This window comes from Pelodiscus sinensis, chromosome 25 (genome assembly GCF_049634645.1).
Source record: "Pelodiscus sinensis isolate JC-2024 chromosome 25, ASM4963464v1, whole genome shotgun sequence".
NCBI classification, from domain to species: domain Eukaryota; kingdom Metazoa; phylum Chordata; order Testudines; family Trionychidae; genus Pelodiscus; species Pelodiscus sinensis.
The window spans coordinates 19,489,884-19,508,582 of record NC_134735.1 but is presented as its reverse complement, the minus strand read 5'-3'; the positions used below and the strand labels follow the sequence as shown (position 1 = coordinate 19,508,582).

At 43.8% G+C, this 18,699-nt stretch overlaps 1 protein-coding gene and 1 long non-coding RNA gene across 2 annotated transcripts; both read right to left on the bottom strand.

The window, feature by feature from the left end:
* Window positions 1-3,353: 3,353 nt before the first annotated feature.
* LOC142819971 (uncharacterized) lies at window positions 3,354-5,776 on the bottom strand. Its single transcript, XR_012897670.1, has 3 exons — window positions 5,630-5,776; window positions 3,985-4,147; window positions 3,354-3,541 (listed from the first exon to the last, which is right to left on the bottom strand). It is a non-coding gene; the product is annotated as an uncharacterized LOC142819971 (long non-coding RNA).
* A 1,071-nt stretch (window positions 5,777-6,847) lies between these two features.
* On the bottom strand, window positions 6,848-18,301 carry LOC142819940 (maestro heat-like repeat-containing protein family member 2B). The gene is made up of 7 exons (XM_075908920.1): window positions 18,138-18,301; window positions 17,543-17,678; window positions 17,278-17,373; window positions 16,324-16,428; window positions 11,046-11,169; window positions 9,529-9,638; window positions 6,848-7,122 (listed from the first exon to the last, which is right to left on the bottom strand). The coding sequence occupies exons 1-7, from the start codon at window positions 18,158-18,160 to the stop codon at window positions 6,961-6,963; spliced, it is 756 nt and encodes a 251-aa protein (XP_075765035.1). The 5' UTR covers window positions 18,161-18,301; the 3' UTR covers window positions 6,848-6,960.
* Window positions 18,302-18,699: the final 398 nt, after the last annotated feature.

The window sequence follows — 18,699 nt, the reverse complement described above, 5'->3', positions numbered from 1 at the left end:
TATGTACAGACAAGAAAGTCTCAACACGGGCAACGACTCCTCCGAAGTTTGGAGAGTTTTATGACAGGAAATGGAAACCAGCCACAGAAGGTAGCGTTCTGCAAAGTGGGGCCTGAAAATAACCCTGATGTAGTTTTGGCTACCCTTAAAAGAGCAGCAGGTGGACCTGCGAGACACAGAGCAATGTGTGCCCTTCAACTGACACCACACAGCAGTGCGGATGGGAGGAGCTGCTGGTGCAGGACACTGGTTCCCAGGCATGACAGGGCCATGCGCCTCTCTGTTGGTCACAATGGCTCTTGGGAGCAGAGCCCTGTGGATGTGCAGAACCCAATGTCTATCTGCAGATCTCCATGTCCAGGAGTAGATGTTTGTATTCGCGCAGGGCTCTAACCATTTTTTGCCTGTATTCTAACTCATTATCACTGACATCTCTGTTCTTTGATAATATACCAGTTCTTGTTTTCCCTATAAATACATCTAAGTGTTGTATGTTTTCCAGAGCTGAGTTCTAAAGTATAAGTGTAAGCAGGGGCTGAACTACTGCTTGCAATCAGCCAGCGAAAAGGAGAGACTACACCACATTTTGGGGGTGGGCATGCTCACTCAAATTGTTTAGCCCTGTAAGATAATTAACTGTTGATATGTAAATACAGGCCTGTCTGATAATTAACTGCTTCATGCTGGGATGGGGAAGGAATCTGGGGTGTGGTTATATAAATCCAATTCAGCCAGGGCTCATGGAGGACTGGTTGTCAGAATGGAATGTGATGTATTGTAACTAATTTGGCTGTTGTGGGGTCACAAACCATGCTACCCCTAAATGTAGGAACTGTAAAATATGACACCAGTGCTTGCAGGAGAGACACCATCATTGGTGGGTCATCATCAGGGGTCTCAGATAAACAAGCCTCCCCCTTCCAGAGCTGAGTGAACTGAGTTGGGGACAAAGGGCTTGAGCCAGCCTGCTTCATGCCTGCCAGGTGTCAGCTGTAAGGCTGGTTCAACCTGTCTCTCTCCTTCCCCCCCCCCCCCCCCCCCGCCTTCTAAGGGTAGACCTAAAGCAGACTCCATTAGGAGTCTTTTTGTTATTCCAGTGGAAGCTGGAATCTTTTTGCCAGCCTAGGTGGTAGCTAAAGAGTTGAAATCACTAAGAGCTGAAGTCACTGGTTTGGCCTGGAGCCAGACCCATTGCGGCCAGCAGAGGGGCTGGTGGGAGAGACCAGAGGGTGGCCAGCAGGGCAGCTGGAGAGGAGCAGTGGCAGGCAGCCAGCAGAGCGGCTGGTGGAGCAGCAGACCACAAGAGCAGCACGAAGGTGGCATGGCCTCAGGCTCAATGGGTGGAGTCATCAGGGTGATGTGTCTGGGACTGTACTGACAGAGCTGTAAGTGGGGCGTTTGAAGTGGGGTATGGAGAAAGTTTGGGTAGGTGAATGGGACCCTTACATTGTTGGACTAGTGAGCCTGAGGGGCAAAGGACATTGCTCAATCCATTTGAGCTGGGATGGTTACTCGTGGGTTGGTTATGAACTCTGGCTGTGGTATTTTCCCAAGCTAATGCCATGTGACCTCTCTCTCTCTCTCTTTCATTAAAAGTTTCTTTTCTACACTCAGACTCTGTGCTTGCAAGTGGGGAAGCATTGCCTCTCAGAGGCGTCCAGAGGTGTGTGAATTTCCCAAGCTACTGAGTGGGGGCTCAAGACTGTTGTGTGTGAGATGGATGAAAAGGGAGTGTGTTTGTGTGTGTGTGTGGGGGGGGGGGGTATTTATTGTGTGCTGAGCTTGTGTTTCTCTGTTTGGTTTAGTTTGGTGTTTGTCTGTTTGTTTGTTTGTTTGTTTGTTTGTTTGTTTGAAGGAGCTTCTAAAAGGTTTGAAATCTAGAAGCCTATGTTAATTGGCTGAGCCTCAGTCGGGGGAGGGGCTACCAGAGCTATATAAGCCTGTGAGTCCGCGAACAGGGAGCTTGGAGAGGGACTTTGGAGTGGGAGTTTAGAGGGCACTAGTGACTTCTGATCTTCTTTAAACCTAACTTTTATAATAATCTATATTCCAGAGATTTAATAAGCCCAGTTTTTACTTAAATTTATTCATAAAAAAATGGAGACAGAAGCCCAGCAGCAGAGTGGGGGCTATCCTGTTTATTACGTCGAGTGTAACATGTATGATTACCTGCCCTGTGGGCGAGTGGCGTATGTGTGCACCTGTTGCAAGGAGCTCCTGGCCCTCAGAGACCGAGTTCGGGCTTTGGAGGCCAGGGTGGCTGAACTGGAGGAGCTAACAGAGGTAGAGAGCTATGTTGATGAGACTTTCCAGGACACTGTAGTACTGTCCCACCTCCAGTCTGAGAGTCCCAGTGCTCTTAAGGAGGATGAAAGTCTCAAGGGAACAGAGAATTCAATGGGAGCAGAGGGAAACCATCCCGTAGTTGGGACCCTCCTTCCCGAGGATGTTGCGGTATCCTCTCGCACCAACGATACCTCTGAGGGGGAGGGAATGCCAGATGTTAGGAAGAGGCAGGTGTTAGTAGTGGGTGATTCGATCGTTAGAAACATAGATAGTTGGGTTTGTGATGACCAGGAGAACTGTATGGTCACTTGACTGCCTGGTGCAAAGGTTGCAGATCTCTCGAGGTATCTAGATAGACTTATGTCTAGTGCTGGGGAGGAGCCGGTGGTCGTGGTACATGTAGGTATCAATGACATAGGGAAGGGTAGGAGAGATGTCCTGGAGGCCAAATTTAGGTTGCTAGGAAAGAGACTGAAATCCAGGACCTCTATGGTGGCATTCTTGGAAATGCTTCCAGTTCCACGCGCAGGACCAGGTAGGCAGGCAAAGCTTCAGAGTCTCAATGCATGGATGAGACGATGGTGTAGGGAAGAGGGGTTTGGATTTATCAGGAACTGGGGACACTTTTGGGAGAGGGGGAGCCTATACAGGAAGGATGGGCTCCACCTAAACCAGGGTGGAACCAGACTACTGGCACTAAACATTAAAAGGCCGTAGAGCAGTTTTTAAACTAAGAGATGGGGGAACGCTGATTGGTGCGGAGATGCACGTACATCGCAGGGAGACTTCTCTTAGAGGAGAATCCGTTGATAGAGATTCTCTAAGCTGTAGTCAGAAAGAGAGGACAAAGAGACTGAGGCCTGAGGAGGCCTAGATAGTAGTGTTTGTGTTGCCAGAGCTTGGTGGTTTCAGGGAACTGACCTATAGCAAGCACAAACAAGACTTTCTCATATTAAAAGCAGGTGATGGTAAGGTGCCTCATAACCCTGAGAACTCCTGGGGAGTGTCACCCAAATGGACTGGGATTCTCTTTGTTTTGCTCCCTTTCTTCTAATTACCTGCAAGGGTTGCCCTCACATAGTTGTTGTCCTTTTCTGAATAACCTCCTTCGGCTGCTCATCCTGGGCAAAGGCATCTTTTGTCTTAGGGTTTGGCTGATCTGCTGCAGGAGAACAGTAAACAACTCCGGGAACAGCTCCTGCACAGTTTTGCTCAGCTGCAATGCTGACACCACTTCAAAGATGGCACATGTTGCCTGAAAGGAGAGCATGGTAAAAGAAGAGGTCTCTTCCTAACACTATCACACTCTCTCCCCTTCTGATACCTGCTGGACTAAATTCTCACTCCTGTCACTAACTTGATGAATGACCGAGAGCAATTCACTCCATGTGTGCCTTAGCGTCCCATATCTGTAAAAATGTGTACGACCTATCAAGGCATGTTGTGAGTTGTACAAAACATCTGCAAAGCACTGTAAGAAATCTGATTCAAAGACTTTCTAATTGCCAGATAGTATTAAGTGAATCAGCCACATACTCTAAATCTGCCATCTGTTGTTCCACAGAAAGCACAGCTGGAATCCAGGAAACAGGACTTCAGAAAAGAAGTGCCCATATGACAATATTATACCACTCATCTAGCTTTCCATCAGCATGTTTGTCACAAGGCAGAGAAATACATGTCTGTCGTCTAACTTACTGTGAGAGGTTCAGCAGCTGCTAAATGCAGGTCAGTTTTTGTCTCTGAGGTCATCCTTCCTTCTTGGCTTGTTGGAGTCTTTATTTTTTCTATTAGGACCTTCAGGACTTGAGGGGCGAGCAAGGGATCTGTCCCCAGAGATCTCCACAGCTCAGTGGTGTCACTGCAATTTAACATAAGTTATATGTGACCCCTGGAGACTTTTGTGGCTCTGACTATATGCATCATATTCAAGTAAAGAACACATTTTCTCCTTGACTATGATCAGGGCTCACCAACCGCGCTGTCCGGCGAACTGTGCATGCACAGATCGTTCTGCGCATGCACAGGTCGCCCGAACCCGGCTCTTCCAGGTTACAATCTACACGCCATGGGTGAGTAGATTGTATTATTTGTCAAGCCCTGCCTATGATGAGCAAGTTCAGAGTGCTGTCCTCCTTATATGGTCCTCATGTTTTACATATTGAGTTTCTAGTTACAGAACTAAGTTAAGTTACATTTCAGGTTACATTTCTACAGTGCATGACTATTTTGGGATCCTGGAGGTATCCCGAAATAGCTACCCCACATTTACACAAGCAGCCCGTTATTTTGAAATATTTTTCAAAATAATGGGCACACTATTTTGCCATCCCAAGAAACTTTGTTGCATGAGGGATAAGGGATGGCTTGAAATAGCGCATTATTTCGACATTTGGTGCTGTGTAGAAGCGCCACATTTCAAAATAGGCTATGCAAAATATGATACGCAATTTGCGGAGTGCAAATTGTGCATCTTATTTCAAGTTTAGGGTGCTGTATAGACACAACCCTAGTCTTACTGCACCATAACCATTAATGCTAGACTTCAGAAGGAAAGGACACAGAGCTCTAATCACAGTTCCTGTTTTCCTACTTCTCAGTAGATATGGAATCATGATCTTCCTACTAACTGGATGTACAACTACGAGAACAAATATTTGTGGCTAGCCCATGACCTCTTCACAAATGGCATTCCCTGGCCTCTATTTGCCAGAATGGGCATGTTCTGTTCACTCCCTATGGGGCACCTGGCATTGGCCACTGTCTGAAGACAGGATCCTGGGCTAGATGGACATTTGGTCTGACCCACTACAGCCGTTCTTATGTTCTTAGATTCCAGCACTGATGACTGATAATTCAGCTAGGGATGTTTGAATGAAATGATAGATATGCTTACCGCCCTGTCTTTAAGTACCAAGAATGACAACTCCATTCCAGCAGCCATACCCTTGCTGATACCAAAAGCCTGGTACCCTATCCTTGCTAATCAGCCAGGAATTTGGATTTGAAGCTTTCATGCTACCAGAAAACGAACAGTCACTGGCAATTTCCAGGGTGATGTTAGTTCAGGGGTCTGGAGAAGCAAAAATCCACTCCAGTGATGCCAGTAAAGGGAAGTCTTTAGGATGCCAAAGCAACTATTAATTAATGGAAACAGAATGACACTTAATTTCTCCCTGCACCCACCTTGACATGGTCTTGGACCTTTCTGCAGAAAGACCCAAGCTATTAACCTTTAGGAATTATCTCAAACTGTCTGTGGCTTAAATGAAGCCTTACATCTTCCAGTGAAGCCGTGGGATCCATGGTTACCAAAATGAACACTGTAAGGAGCAGTATATACCTGTCCATCGGCAGACGTTTGATGAGGAGGCTGAAGATCACTGCCTCTAGGTGATGGTGAGCTAGAATGGACACTGACTCCACCAGGAACTGCCTCAAGCTACCCTGCTTGATGGTAGGCATATGAAGATATATTCTACTCAGGATATCTGGCACCTGGACAGAATAAAACCAGAAAAAATGTCCCTTTTCCATTCTCTCCATTCATTCTGCAGAACCAAAACGTTTATTTAGTCGTTCAGCAATTTGCTGTTCTTGTAGAAAATCCTCCCTTCAAAAAACAAGTATTTAGACATGGCTGCATAGATTTAACCCACAAAAATTATACATATCTCTGCCCATACCTGGCTGCAACACCGGGTTAAGACATGCTGAGGCCCGAAGCTATGTCAAGTTAAAGAGGCCTCATTGCATTTCCAAAAAAAACCATGTATTATTCTAACAGAAAGGAAAATGAAAATAGAAATAATAAAGTTATCTATCTATCTATCTATCTATCTATCTATCTATACATAGGCAAAGAGGCAAGTAAAAACTAGCAATTTTGGGGTATTTTTAGAGACCCCTCATTATCTGAGGCCCTAAGATATAGTTCACTTAGCTTGTCTCTTGGGGCCGGATATTCTCTTTTTGCATTTTACTCGGAGTCTAATTTTTCCAAGCCTTTCATGGCTGGAAACTGTGACAACAAGATAGACAAATAATCAAGCATCTTCCTTTTCACTTGGGGTACGGTTACACTAGCTCGTTAGTTCGAGCTAGGTAGTGTAATGAGGGCAAGCAGAGTTGCAAATGAAGCCCAGGATTTAAATATCCTGGGCTTCATTTGCATGTTCCTGGGTGCTGCCATTTTAAAATCCCCCTTAATCCGAACACCGTGCCCGCGGCTACATGCGGCACGGAGTAGGTAGTTCTAATTAAAGATCCTAATTCCATGAGGAGTAACGGTAGTTCGAATTAGGATCTTTAATTTGAACTACCTAGTCCATGCCGCATGTAGCCGCGGGCACAGAGTTCGGACTAAGGGGGATTTAAAAATGGTGGCGCCAGGGAACATGCAAATGAAGCCCGGGATATTTAAATCTCGGGCTTCATTTGCAACTCCGCTTGCCCTCATTACCCTACCTAGCTCGAACTAACGAGCTAGTGCAGATGTACCGTTAGATTATCTCTGTCTTCTGCTGTTGATTCCCCCATTGCCTGACTCAGGATAGGAACACAGATGGAATTAACTTCCAATCCCAGGGGGAGAAACAGCAAGACTTGTGTTCACTGCAAATGATGGCAAAGACCTGAAAGCCTGCAGGTTAGCCAGAAAAACCTCTCCAGCTTCTATTTTACCTCATCCAGCATGGCACCTCCACACTCCTTCAGGATGATCTTCATCCACAGACCGGCTGCTGTGGCACAGGAGGGACTAGCAGACAGCATACCATCCAGTATGGCCTCAATAAAATCTGTGGCTTGGTCAGAGGGAAAGTACTTACTAACCACCTGTGGACAGATCAAAACCAGGAAAGATTGCAATGATAGTCGGCTCCAGTACTTTTAAGAAAGGAGGCCTAAGAGCTGTATAGGAAAATAATGTATTCATCAGCAAATTGCTAATTGGGCTCATATCTGGCAAGGCAGTTGCAATTAAAATTTTCTCTGTAATCTTTCTAGCTACCACATCTCTATTCTACACTAATAATATCAGGTTAGATCTTAGGTTGTACAGTTAGCACAACATTGTATGGGACAAACAGGATGTAAATTTCCAGTTTATATTCTATGATGTACATGACATCTTTTCACAAAATATAAAAATATGCAAAGAGATGCATGCACACAAATATAGGTTCAGGTAAACACACAAGGTGACAAGACTGGTTTCTCAGCTTGATGTCCCGCTCACATATTTTCCCCCTGGATGGATGGATGGATGGATGGATGGATGGATGTGCGCACGCACATGCATGGGCATGTTCATGCAACTGTCTGGAATCTGTTTTTTACATGGCATTCATAGCATATACCTATGAAAAGCATGTTACTGATTACACATGAATGCCTCACTCCCATAGCTCGCTCCAAGTGTGGAAAGACATCACGAAAGCATAAAACAATCATGGAAACATAGAATACTAGGACTGGAAGGGACCTTGAGAGGTCATCGAGTCCAATCCCCTGCCCTCATGGCAGGACCAAATACTGTCTAGACCATCCCTGATAGACATTTATTTAACCTACTCTTAAATATCTCCAGAGACGGAGATTCCACAACCTCCCTGGGCAATTTATTCCAGTGTTTGACTACCCTGACAATTAGGAACTTTTTCCTAATGTCCAATCTAAATCTCCCTTGCTGCAGTTTAAGCCCATTGCTTCTTGTTCTATCCCCATAGGCCAAGATGAACAAGTTTTCTCCCTCCTCCTTATGGCACCCTTTTAGATATCTGAAAACTGCTATCATGTTCCCCCTCGATCTTCTCTTTTCTAAACTAAACAAACCTAATTCCTTCAGCCTTCCCTCATAGGTCATGTTCTCTAGACCTTTCATCATTCTCGTTGCTCTTCTCTGGACCCTCTACAATTTCTCCACATCTTTCTTGAAATGCGGTGCTCAGAACTGAACACAATACTCCAATTGAGGCCTAACCAGCGCAGAGTAGAGCAGAAGAATGACTTCTCATGTCTTGCTCACAACACCCCTGTTAATGCATCCCAGAATCATGTTTGCTTTCTTTGCAACGGCATCACACTGCTGACTCATATTCAACTTGTGGTCCACTATAACCCCTAGATCCCTTTCTGCCGTACTCCTTCCCAGACAGTCGCTTCCCATTCTGTATGTATGAATCTGATTGTTCCTTCCTAAGTGGAGAACTTGGCATTTGTCTTAAACTTCATCATATTTACCTCAGACCATTTCTCCAAGTCATTTTGAATTATGACCCTATCCTGCAGATTAGTCGCAACCCCTCCCAGCTTGGTATCATCTGCAAACTTAATAAGCGTACTTTCTATACCAATATCTAAATTGTTGATGAAGATATTGAACAAAGCCGGTCCCAAAACAGACCCCTGTGGAACCCCACTTGTTTGCCTTTCCAGCAGGATTGTGACCCATTAATAACTACTCTCTGAGTATGGTTATCCAGCCAGTTATGCACCCACCTTTTAGTAGCCCCATCTAAGTTGTAAATACCTAGTTTATTGATAAGAATATCATGCGAGACTGTATCAAATGCCTTACTAAAGTCTAGGTATACTATATCCACCACTTCTCCCTTATCCACAAGACTCGTTATCCTATCAAAGAAAACTATCAGATTGGTTTGACATGATTTGTTCTTTACAAATCCAGGCTGGCTGTTCCCTAGCACCTTGCCGCTTTCCAAGTGTTTACAGACGATTTCTTTAATTACTTGCTCCATTATCTTCCCAGGCACAGAAGTTAAACTAACTGGTCTGTAGTTTCCTGGGTTGTTCTTATTTCCCTTTTTATAGATGGGCACTATATTTGCCCTTTTCCAGTCCTCTGGACAAGGGAAAATGAATGGTGCACAGCCACTAGAACAGTCACTTAGGGTACGTCTAGACTACAGGCTTCTGTCCACAAAGAGCGTCTAGACTACATTGAGTTCTGTCGACAAAGCAAGCTGCTTTGTCGACATGGCAGTGTAGTCTAGACGCAACCCTACAGGCAATAACACCATCTGTCGACAGAACTCTGTCGACAGAAGGTGTTATGCCTCGTAAAATGAGGTTTACCACCGTCAACAAAACTGCTGAGTTCTGTCGACGTTATGTTGACAGAACTCAGCGGCAGTGTGGACGCAGGTATAGTTTTGTCGACAAAAGTCCACTTTTGTCGACAAAACCCTGTAGTCTAGACACACCCCTAGTGTCTGTTACCTTAGCCATTTTGCAAGATGCTTGAAACAGAGCCTCAGGGTCTGGAGTTGTTAGTGCCTCACGGAGACATCTCAGCTCCTCCTCTGCTGACCCCAGGTTTCTGCACTGACCTAGGATAGAGAAAAGGAGAAAAAGTATGGCAACATGTAATAAAACTGAACCTCTGATCCATAGATAATCATACAGGCGGATCTATGGGGGTATGTTATTACCAGCTGTGTGTGAAATTTTGGCCCCACTAAAGCCAATGACGAAATTCTTGTTGACTTTAATGGAGTTAGAATTTTACCATCAGGCTATGTGTGGACTATATCCCTTTTTCGGAAAAGGGATGTAAATTAGACGTATCGCAATTGCTAATGAAGTGGGGATTTAAATCTCCCCCACTTCATTAGCATAAAAATGGCTGCAGCTTTTTTCGGCACGGAGCTTTGCTGGAGAAAAGCGCCAGTCTAGATGCTGATCTTGTGGAAAATTAAGCCTTTCCCGAAAGATCCCTTATCCCTCCGAAAAAGGGATGTAGTCTAGACGTAGCCCCTATGTCTGAAAGTTAACAGTAATGGCATGTGATTCATTGTGATTCATACAGGATTAAACAGGCACTGTATTCTGTGTGGAGCATCTTTCTCTGTATATCTGGTTTCAGTAGCCACTCTGCTCTCAGTATTTAAATCTAATCTCTTAGTCAAGCACAACTCATGTAGATTGTTCTGAGGTTCTGATTTGGAGGAGAATCCCTCTACTGAACTCTCATTGTAAAAGAGATGGGGCTGACCAAAAGCTTAGGTAGGAAACCCAGGCTCTTCGCTCACTTCTAAATCATGAACTGTCTCTTTAAGGGAAAGCTGTCCTGCTCTGTCATCTCCCTCTCCCCACCCCACTCTGCAGAGGGGGGGACATATGGGCATATGGCAGGGGAGAGAGTGTGTGTGAGACAATGTGTGTGTGTGTGTGTGAGAGAGAGAGAGAGAGAGAGAGAGAGAGAGGGACATGCTGGCTGCCAGAGAAATCTTAGAAGCAGTGCACTGCCTCTTTAGATAGGCACTCCGTTACTCACCATACTTCAGACTGGAGCAGCACTATTGTATGTGTCCCTCTCCCCAAACTCTGCTCTGCAGAGATGATGACAGGGGCAAAGGGGTCACCCTGACTTCTGCACGCCTCCCTGCTCACCTCCCCTCCACACACCACTAGCAGCAGATAGGATGGAGCAAGGTCGGAGAGGGGCAGCTGAACACATGCTGCTGGCATGCTTGCTAATCAGCTGAGCGCTCCAGACAGAAATTCTGGGGAGAAGGGCAGATCTGGCCTGTGTGCTATATTTTGCCCACCCTCTAATATTTGCAGATTATTTATTATTTGTGCAGTTCTCTTCCAGCAATGTACTTACAAGGCCCCAATCATTCTGTTATATAAGTGTCGCTAACAAGACAGAAAGAATTACAGATGGAAAAAATGGTCATTACAACAATGAAAGAAAGTGAAGAGTTACTTACACCTGCTCATGGTCTCCTCACCTTGTATATTGAGAATACAGTTGATACAGTCAACCACCCACTGACGCGATGAGGTAATTGAAGCACAGGTATATGGTGCTAATAGCCCAATCAGATATCCAAAGTGATCAAAAGTTTCCTGAGGCTAATTAAAAAAGAATGAAGAATGAAAGTTCTCCGGCTATACTGGACATTATTTGCCTTCCTTATTGTGAACTCCATTACTGTACCTGGGTACGGCACATTGGAAAACATAATCCTTGTTGTACATGCAAATTGATGGGGTCTAAATTAGCTGTAGCACTCAAGAAAAATCTCAGAGTCATTGTGGATAGTCCTCTAAAAACATCTGTTCAACACGCAGCTGCAGTTAAAAATGCTAATGGTATGTTAGGAACCACTAGGAAAACGGATGAATAATAATATGATAAATAATAATAAATTAGCAATAGGGATATATTACCAACCACCTGACCAGGACAGCGATACTGACATTGAAATGCTGAGGGAGATTAGAGAGGCTACCAAAATAAAGAACTCTATAATAATGGGGGACTTTAATTACCCCCATATTGACTGGATACATGTCACCTCAGGAAGAGAAGCGGAGATAAAATTTCTCAATGGCTTAAATGACTGCTTCTTGGAGCAGCTGGTGCAGGAACCCACAAGGGGAGAGGCAATTCTTGATTTAGTCCTGAGTGGAGTGCAGGATCAGGGCCAGGATATAACCGTTACCGGACCGCTTGGGAATAGTGACCATAATATAATAACATTCAACATTCCTGTGGTGGGAAGAACACCTCAGCAGTCCAGCACCCTGGCATTTAATTTCAAAAAGGGGAATTACACCAAAAATGAGGAGGTTAAACAAACAGAAATTAAAAGGCACAGTGACTAGAGCAAAGTCCCTGAAAGCTGCATGGAAACTTTTTAAAGACACCATAACAGGGGCCCAACTTAAATGTATACCCCAAATTAAAAAACATAGCAAGAGACCTAAAAAAGAGTCACCGTGGCTTAACCACCATGTAAAAGAAGCAGTGAGGGACAAAAAGGTATCTTTTCAGAAGTGGAAGTCCAATCCTAGTGAGATAAATAGAAAGGAACATAAACACTGTCAAATCAAGTGTAAAAATGTAATAAGAAAAGCAAAAAAAGATTTTGAGGAACAGCTAGCCAAAAACTCAAAAAGAAATAACAAAATGTTTTTTAAGTACATTAGAAGCAGGAAGCCTGCTAAAAAACCTGAGGGTCCCTTAGATGATTGAGCTATAAAAGGAGCAATCAAGGACTATAAAGCCATTGCGGAGAAACTAAATGATTTCTTTACTTCAGTCTTCACGGCTGAGGACGTTGGGGAGATTCCTGAATCTGCACCGTCCTTTGTGGGTGATGAATCTGAGGAACTGTCCCGGATTGAAGTGTCATTAGAGGAGGTTTTGGAACAAATAGAAAAACTTAATGTTAACAAATCTCCGGGACCGGATGGCATTCATCCAAGGGTTCTAAAAGAACTCAAATGGGAAATTGGTGAACTATTATCTGTAGTTTGTAACCTATCCTTTAAATCGGCTTCCGTACCTAATGACTGGAAGGTAGCTAACGTGACACCAATATTTAAAAAGGGCTCTAGAGGCGATCCTGACAATTACAGACCGGTAAGTCTAACTTCAGTACCGGGCAAATTAGTTGAAACAATAGTAAAGAATAAAATTGTGAAGCATGTAGAAGAGCATAATTTATTGGACAAAAGTCAACATGGTTTCTGTAAAAGGAAATCCTGTCTTACTAATCTGTTAGAGTTCTTTGAAGGGGTTAACAAACATGCAGACAAGGGGGATCCAGTAGTTATAGTATACTTGGATTTTCAGAAAGCCTTTGACAAGGTCCCTCACCAAAGGCTCTTGTGTAAATTACATGGCCATGGGATAAGAGGGAAGGTCCTTTCTTGGATTGAGAACTGGTTAAAAGACAGGAAACAAAGGGTAGGAATAAATGGTAAATTTTCAGATTGGAGAGGGGTAACTAGTGGTGTACCCCAAGGGTCAGTCCTGGGACCAATCCTTTTCAACTTATTCATAAATGCTCTGGAGAAAGGGGTAAGCAGTGAGGTAGTAAAGTTTGCAGATGATACAAAACTGTTTAGGATAGTCAAGACAGAAGCAGACTGTGAGGGACTCCAAAAAGATCTCACCAAACTGAGTGATTGGGCAACAAAATGGCAAATGAAATTTAATGTGGATAAATGTAAAGTAATGCACATCGGGAAAAATAACCCCAACTATACGTACAGTATGATGGGGGCTAATTTGGCTACGACAAATCAGGAAAGGGATCTTGGAGTTATCGTGGACAGTTCTCTGAAAACTTCCACGCAGTGTGCAGCGGCGGTCAAAAAGGCAAATAGGATGCTGGGAATTATTAAGAAAGGGATAGAAAATAGGACCCAGAATATCTTACTACCCCTGTATAAAACTATGGTACGCCCACATCTTGAATACTGTGTACAGATGTGGTCTCTTCACCTCAAAAAAGATATTTTGGCCTTTGAAAGGGTTCAGAAAAGGGCAACTAAACTGATTAGGGGTTTGGAACGGGTCCCATATGAGGAGAGGTTAAAGCGACTGGGACTTTTCAGTTTAGAAAAGAGGAGACTGGGGGGGGATATGATAGAGGTCTATAAAATCATGAGTGGTGTGGAGAGGGCTGATAAAGAAAAGTTATTTATTAGTTCCCTAAATAGAAGAACTAGAGGACACCAAATGAAATTAATGGGTAGCAGGTTTAAAACTAATAAAAGAAAGTTCTTCTTCACACAGCGTGTAGTCAACCTGTGGAACTCCTTGCCAGATCAGGCTGTGAAGGCTAGGACTATAATAGAGTTTAAAGAGAAGCTAGATAATTTCATGGAGGCTAGGTGCATGAAAGGCTATTAGCCAGGGGATAAAATGGTGTCCTTGGCCTCTGTTTGTCAGAGGCTGGAGAGGAATGGCAGGAGACAAATCGCTTGAACATTGTCTTCGGTCCAGCCTCTCTGGGGCACCTGGTGCTGGCCACTGTCGGTAGACAGGATACTGGGTTAGATGGACCTTTGGTCTGACCCAGTACGGCCGTTCTTATGTTCTTATGTTCTTATGTTCTTATCATGCCACTGTTTCAAATCCATGGTACACCCACACCTTGAATACTGCAAGCAATTGTAGTCCTCCAACTTAAATAAAGTTAGGATATAATTGGAAAAAGTTCAGAGAAAAGCAACAAAAATGATATGGGATATGGGACAACTCATACAAGGAGAAGTTAAAAGGACTGGGACCATTCATCTTAGAAAAGAGATGCTTACAGGGGGGTATGATAGAGCCATATAAGATGATCAGAGATGCATGATATGGGTGTCCCTATATCTCTGACTGCCTGGGGCTGGGACTGGACAACAGGGGAGAGATCACTCAACAATTGCCTTGTTCTGTTTGTTCCCTCTGATGCATATAACACCCACCACTGTCAGAAGACAGGATACATGAACCATTTGTCTGGGGGATCCAGAATGGCCATTCATGTTTTATGTTCTTATCTGATTAAATAGAAATAGAAATTCAACTTTAACAGCCTGAGAGTATAAGAATGCATCTATGACACTGACACAGCCAACCTATGTGTGACCCACAATAACTTAACAAGCGGCACTGCAATTGTATCAAGACAAGTCACTTATATGTTATTTCAAAGGGTGTGTCTAGACTACTGAGTTTTGTCGACAAAAGTGGACTTTTGTCGACACAACTATACCTGCATCTACACTACCGCTGAGTTCTGTCGACATAACGTCGACAGAACTCAGCAGTTTTGTCGACGCTGGTAAACCTCATTTTACGAGGCATAACACCTTCTGTCGACAGATTTCTGTCGACAGAAGGTGTTATTGCATGTAGGGTTGTGTCTAGACTACAGGGTTTTGTTGACAAAGCAGCTTGCTTTGTCAACAGAACTGAATGTGTCCAGACCCTCTTTGTCGACAGAAGTTTTGTCGACAGATACTGTCGACAAAACTTCTGTCGACAAAACCCTGTAGTCTAGACGAACCCAAAGAAAAGTTCTAGACTAGCGATCACCAACATCATGCATTTTGGTAATAGATATGAAAGGTAGATGTTATGTATTATTGTCTGTATTTATATCTTGCTAGAAGTTTAACATAACCAAATTAGCTTGTAGATTCCAATTCCTTTTCATGTCTTAATTGCCTTAATGATATGCAACTGTCTTCAGTTAACCTTAAGATCAAAGATATAAGACAAACAAGAAAATATTTTTTACATTGCCTTCAGCTTAACTATCTGTGTTGTAATGGAAGACCACGATCGGCTAATTACCTTATGTGAATGACTATCACCCATTTACCAGTGTATGCATAGGAAATAGAAAATTAACTTCAAAACAAAGCACGACAGGAGATCTGCATGACCTATTCTTTCTCAGGGAGAGATCCTGCTTCGACAATTTCTGTGAGGAGGCTTGCCAACCGGCTAGAATAACTATAAAAGACAAGTTATGGGACTGATCTTCTCTCTCCAGTCTGCTTAAACTTTGAACAGGGGACGTGTAAGCCATAGGACATAGATCTTCCAAATAATTATTTGGAATAGTCTGGGAAATGCATGGAAAAACTAACAGCCTTTGCATCTAAACTGACTCTGGATGTTGACCGGTTAGCATGATTCCAGAGAGACTTTTACAAGCCAGCCGTTTATTCCACCATGGTTGTGATCCTGAACTATGAAAAGTGAAAGTCATTTTAACAAATATCTATCACTTAACCATTTGTAACTCTCTTCTTTTTCCTTTTAACAACAAATCTGATATTCGGTTATTAAGGATTGGCTGATATTTAGGGAAGACCTGTGATTCATATTAACCTAAGGATAAGTGTCTAGTCCTTTGTGATTGGTGATTATATTAGACTTAGATGTCTAGATGGGAACCAAGGTCTGGAATGCCTAAAGGGTACTATTGTTTGGTATTTTGTTAACCAGAGTAGAAGCTCTTTTCTTACTGGTTTGGTGAATCTAATTATAAAATCACTCGTCTGGGGAACTGCCTGCCCTGTTTCTTACAGTCTGGCCTGAGTGCTGTCACAGCACTCTTATGGAAACCTTTCTCTTATGGAAGCAGAGGGATCTTAGTCACTTTGAGGCCCCAGCTGCAGGCCTAGTAGAATTTCTCATGCATTCACATTGAATGTCAGATTTGATTTAAGTGGGGAAGTCAGCTCAAGGAAGAGTAGAACTATACTCACTGTGCTATTAACTATCTCCTGATAGGCAGTTAGCAGCCAGACACTGGCCTGCAAGGCCCTTCCTCTCTCCCACTCCTTCTCTGAACTGAGCCAGGTCTCTAGTAGCTGTTGGCAAAGCAGGAGAATGGACAAAGTTAGTACCAGAAAATCCCTCCCAAACGTTTCTTTTAAATAGGTTTGATTGTCACTAAAATCCCTCTCCAAAGCATTTAACTTCCATATAGCAAAAGATTTATATGTCTCCAAAAAGAGACCCTTGTATATACAAGTCCCAGGGACCAGATTCACCTCTGGTGTACGTAACTCCATCAAAGCCAAAGGAGTTACATGAGAGATGAGTCTGGCTCTGTGTATGTGAGGGCTTCTGTAGACTGTCTGATGGCAGCTGTCTAGCACATTGCATGCAGTTTGGGGTCCGGTGCTGTGTTCTCTTTCCTGGACAGCTTCTCCCATGCTGAGTGGCAAATGACAGAGAGGAGCAGAGAAGTCTCCCCAGCCCAGCTCCTTTTATAACTTTATTTTCATACCAACGTTGCACCTAACTCCCCTCCCCTCCGCTCTTCAAACTATTCTGTTTATGTCTGAAGAGCAGGAAGTCTTTGGTGAATGAGTTTCCATACACAGAGCTTAACTCAATACTAATTCATTCCTTTTACAAGAGGTGATCAGTTCTCACTGGTCCTCTTGAATTTGGTTACTGCACTGATGATTTTCTTTCCTGTCCATGTAGTGTTAACTATACTGGAAAAACTAGATCTCAGTCCACCACTGGCATAAAATGGAACAGCTCCCATGGATTTCAATGGGACACATTCCCACTTACTTCAGGAAAAAACTGATGCTTTCTCCCTAAAATTCACCCGCTGCGGAAAATTCCTCCACAACAGAAGCTTGAGCATCATCCCTGCTATAACACAAGAAACAATTATCACCCTGGTCCTATGGGCTACTCACATGAAACATTTCCTGGAACCAGTCTGGGGTTGGTTCTTCCTCAAGCAGGATCTTCATTAGCTCACTAAGGGCTTCTAAGGAGCACTCATACATCAACTGAAACCAGAAGAGAAGGAGCGAGGCTCAACACCAGATAATTTCTGCAGGAGGTGGAGGTGAAGTTAGCCATGACTTTGCAGGGAGGCCATGTGTGGCTGCTATCACCCAGTGCTTGCTGGGCAGAGATCTCAGTGGAGTCTGCCAGAGGGGAATTGGTGTCATATACCTCTATGTGCAGAGTATCCTCTAGTTTCTTGCCTTCCTCTTTCATCTTCTCCAAGGGAGGAAGGGGAAATACACTTTTAAAACACAGATCAAGGATCTCACGGTTTTCCTCCAGGGTCAGAGATGGTTTGAGTTTGCTGTCAGAAGACAGAAAGAGAAGTCACGTGTTAGATTCAATACCATAGCCAAGTAAAAAATGGGTTAAATGAATAAAGATTATCCCAATCTAGAACCCCAAATGCAAACAGCCCTTCACTTTGCAGCTGTGCACCTCTTTGTACCTCTGTTAATTATTTGCTCATCTAGAAGTAAAGCTAAAACTTCAATTCCCTTTTTAGAGGAATCCACCAGCTTCCTTCCCCCTGCCAGCTAGCCAGACACCTCCATCCCCACCTGAACTCTTCTCCGTAGTATGGCATGCCCCACAACCTCCACTCTTGTGCCTTTCAAGCACAAATCTCCAAACAGACATGACGCATTCAAACCCTCAAAACAAAAACACCATGTGAGCATCAGCCTGCTCCCAACCTGACACTCATGAATTAACAAATGAGAAGACATCACAGTGCCAAGAAATATGGCATAGAATATCCTACCACAGCTGTCCAATCGCAAACATTGCCTCGTAACGAACTGGAGACACCAGGGAATCCAATGGTTCCTTTTTAATGAAGTCCTGAAATGCATGAACAGAGACATAAAAATAGGAAGTGGGTTTGAAAGGCAGAGAAGCCTCCCCCTCACCTTCTGAAACAGGGCTTTATGCCAGACCTGTAAGAAACAGACGCTGTTTCAGTGGCTCTCTGCCTCAGAAATGGACCGTAGAGACATCTGCTATACACAGGTCATCAAGCTGTATCCTGGCAACTCATCAGACACTATCCATTCCTTCCAGTTACAGCCCACAATATGCCAGCATCCCGGCCAAGCACAGTGGACCCAGCATTCTGGGTGCCAGGCAGGTAAATCATGACACTGCAGTAGTATAGCTACAGCCAATGGAAAGAATAACATCTACCCGGACAATCAGTCTCATTACATAATAACAAAATCCCTTGTAGCTCAGGCTTCAAAGTTCCTAATCACTCACCATCATGTAATCAAGGAGCTCCAGTTTGTAAGAGAATTCAAATGCCTGGGAGTCTCCAGTCTTCAAAA

Excerpts from the sequence above, each read along its gene's own strand:
- LOC142819940 (XM_075908920.1), bottom strand. The coding sequence starts at position 18,160 with ATGTTTGCGATTGGACAGCTGTG. Across the intron at positions 17,679-18,137 it reads TTTGCGATTGGACAGCTGTG|CAAACTCAAACCATCTCTGA; the intron begins GTAGGATATTCT and ends GTCTTCTGACAG. Across the intron at positions 9,639-11,045 it reads CTGTATTCTCAATATACAAG|GTCAGTGCAGAAACCTGGGG; the intron begins GTGAGGAGACCA and ends TCTCTATCCTAG.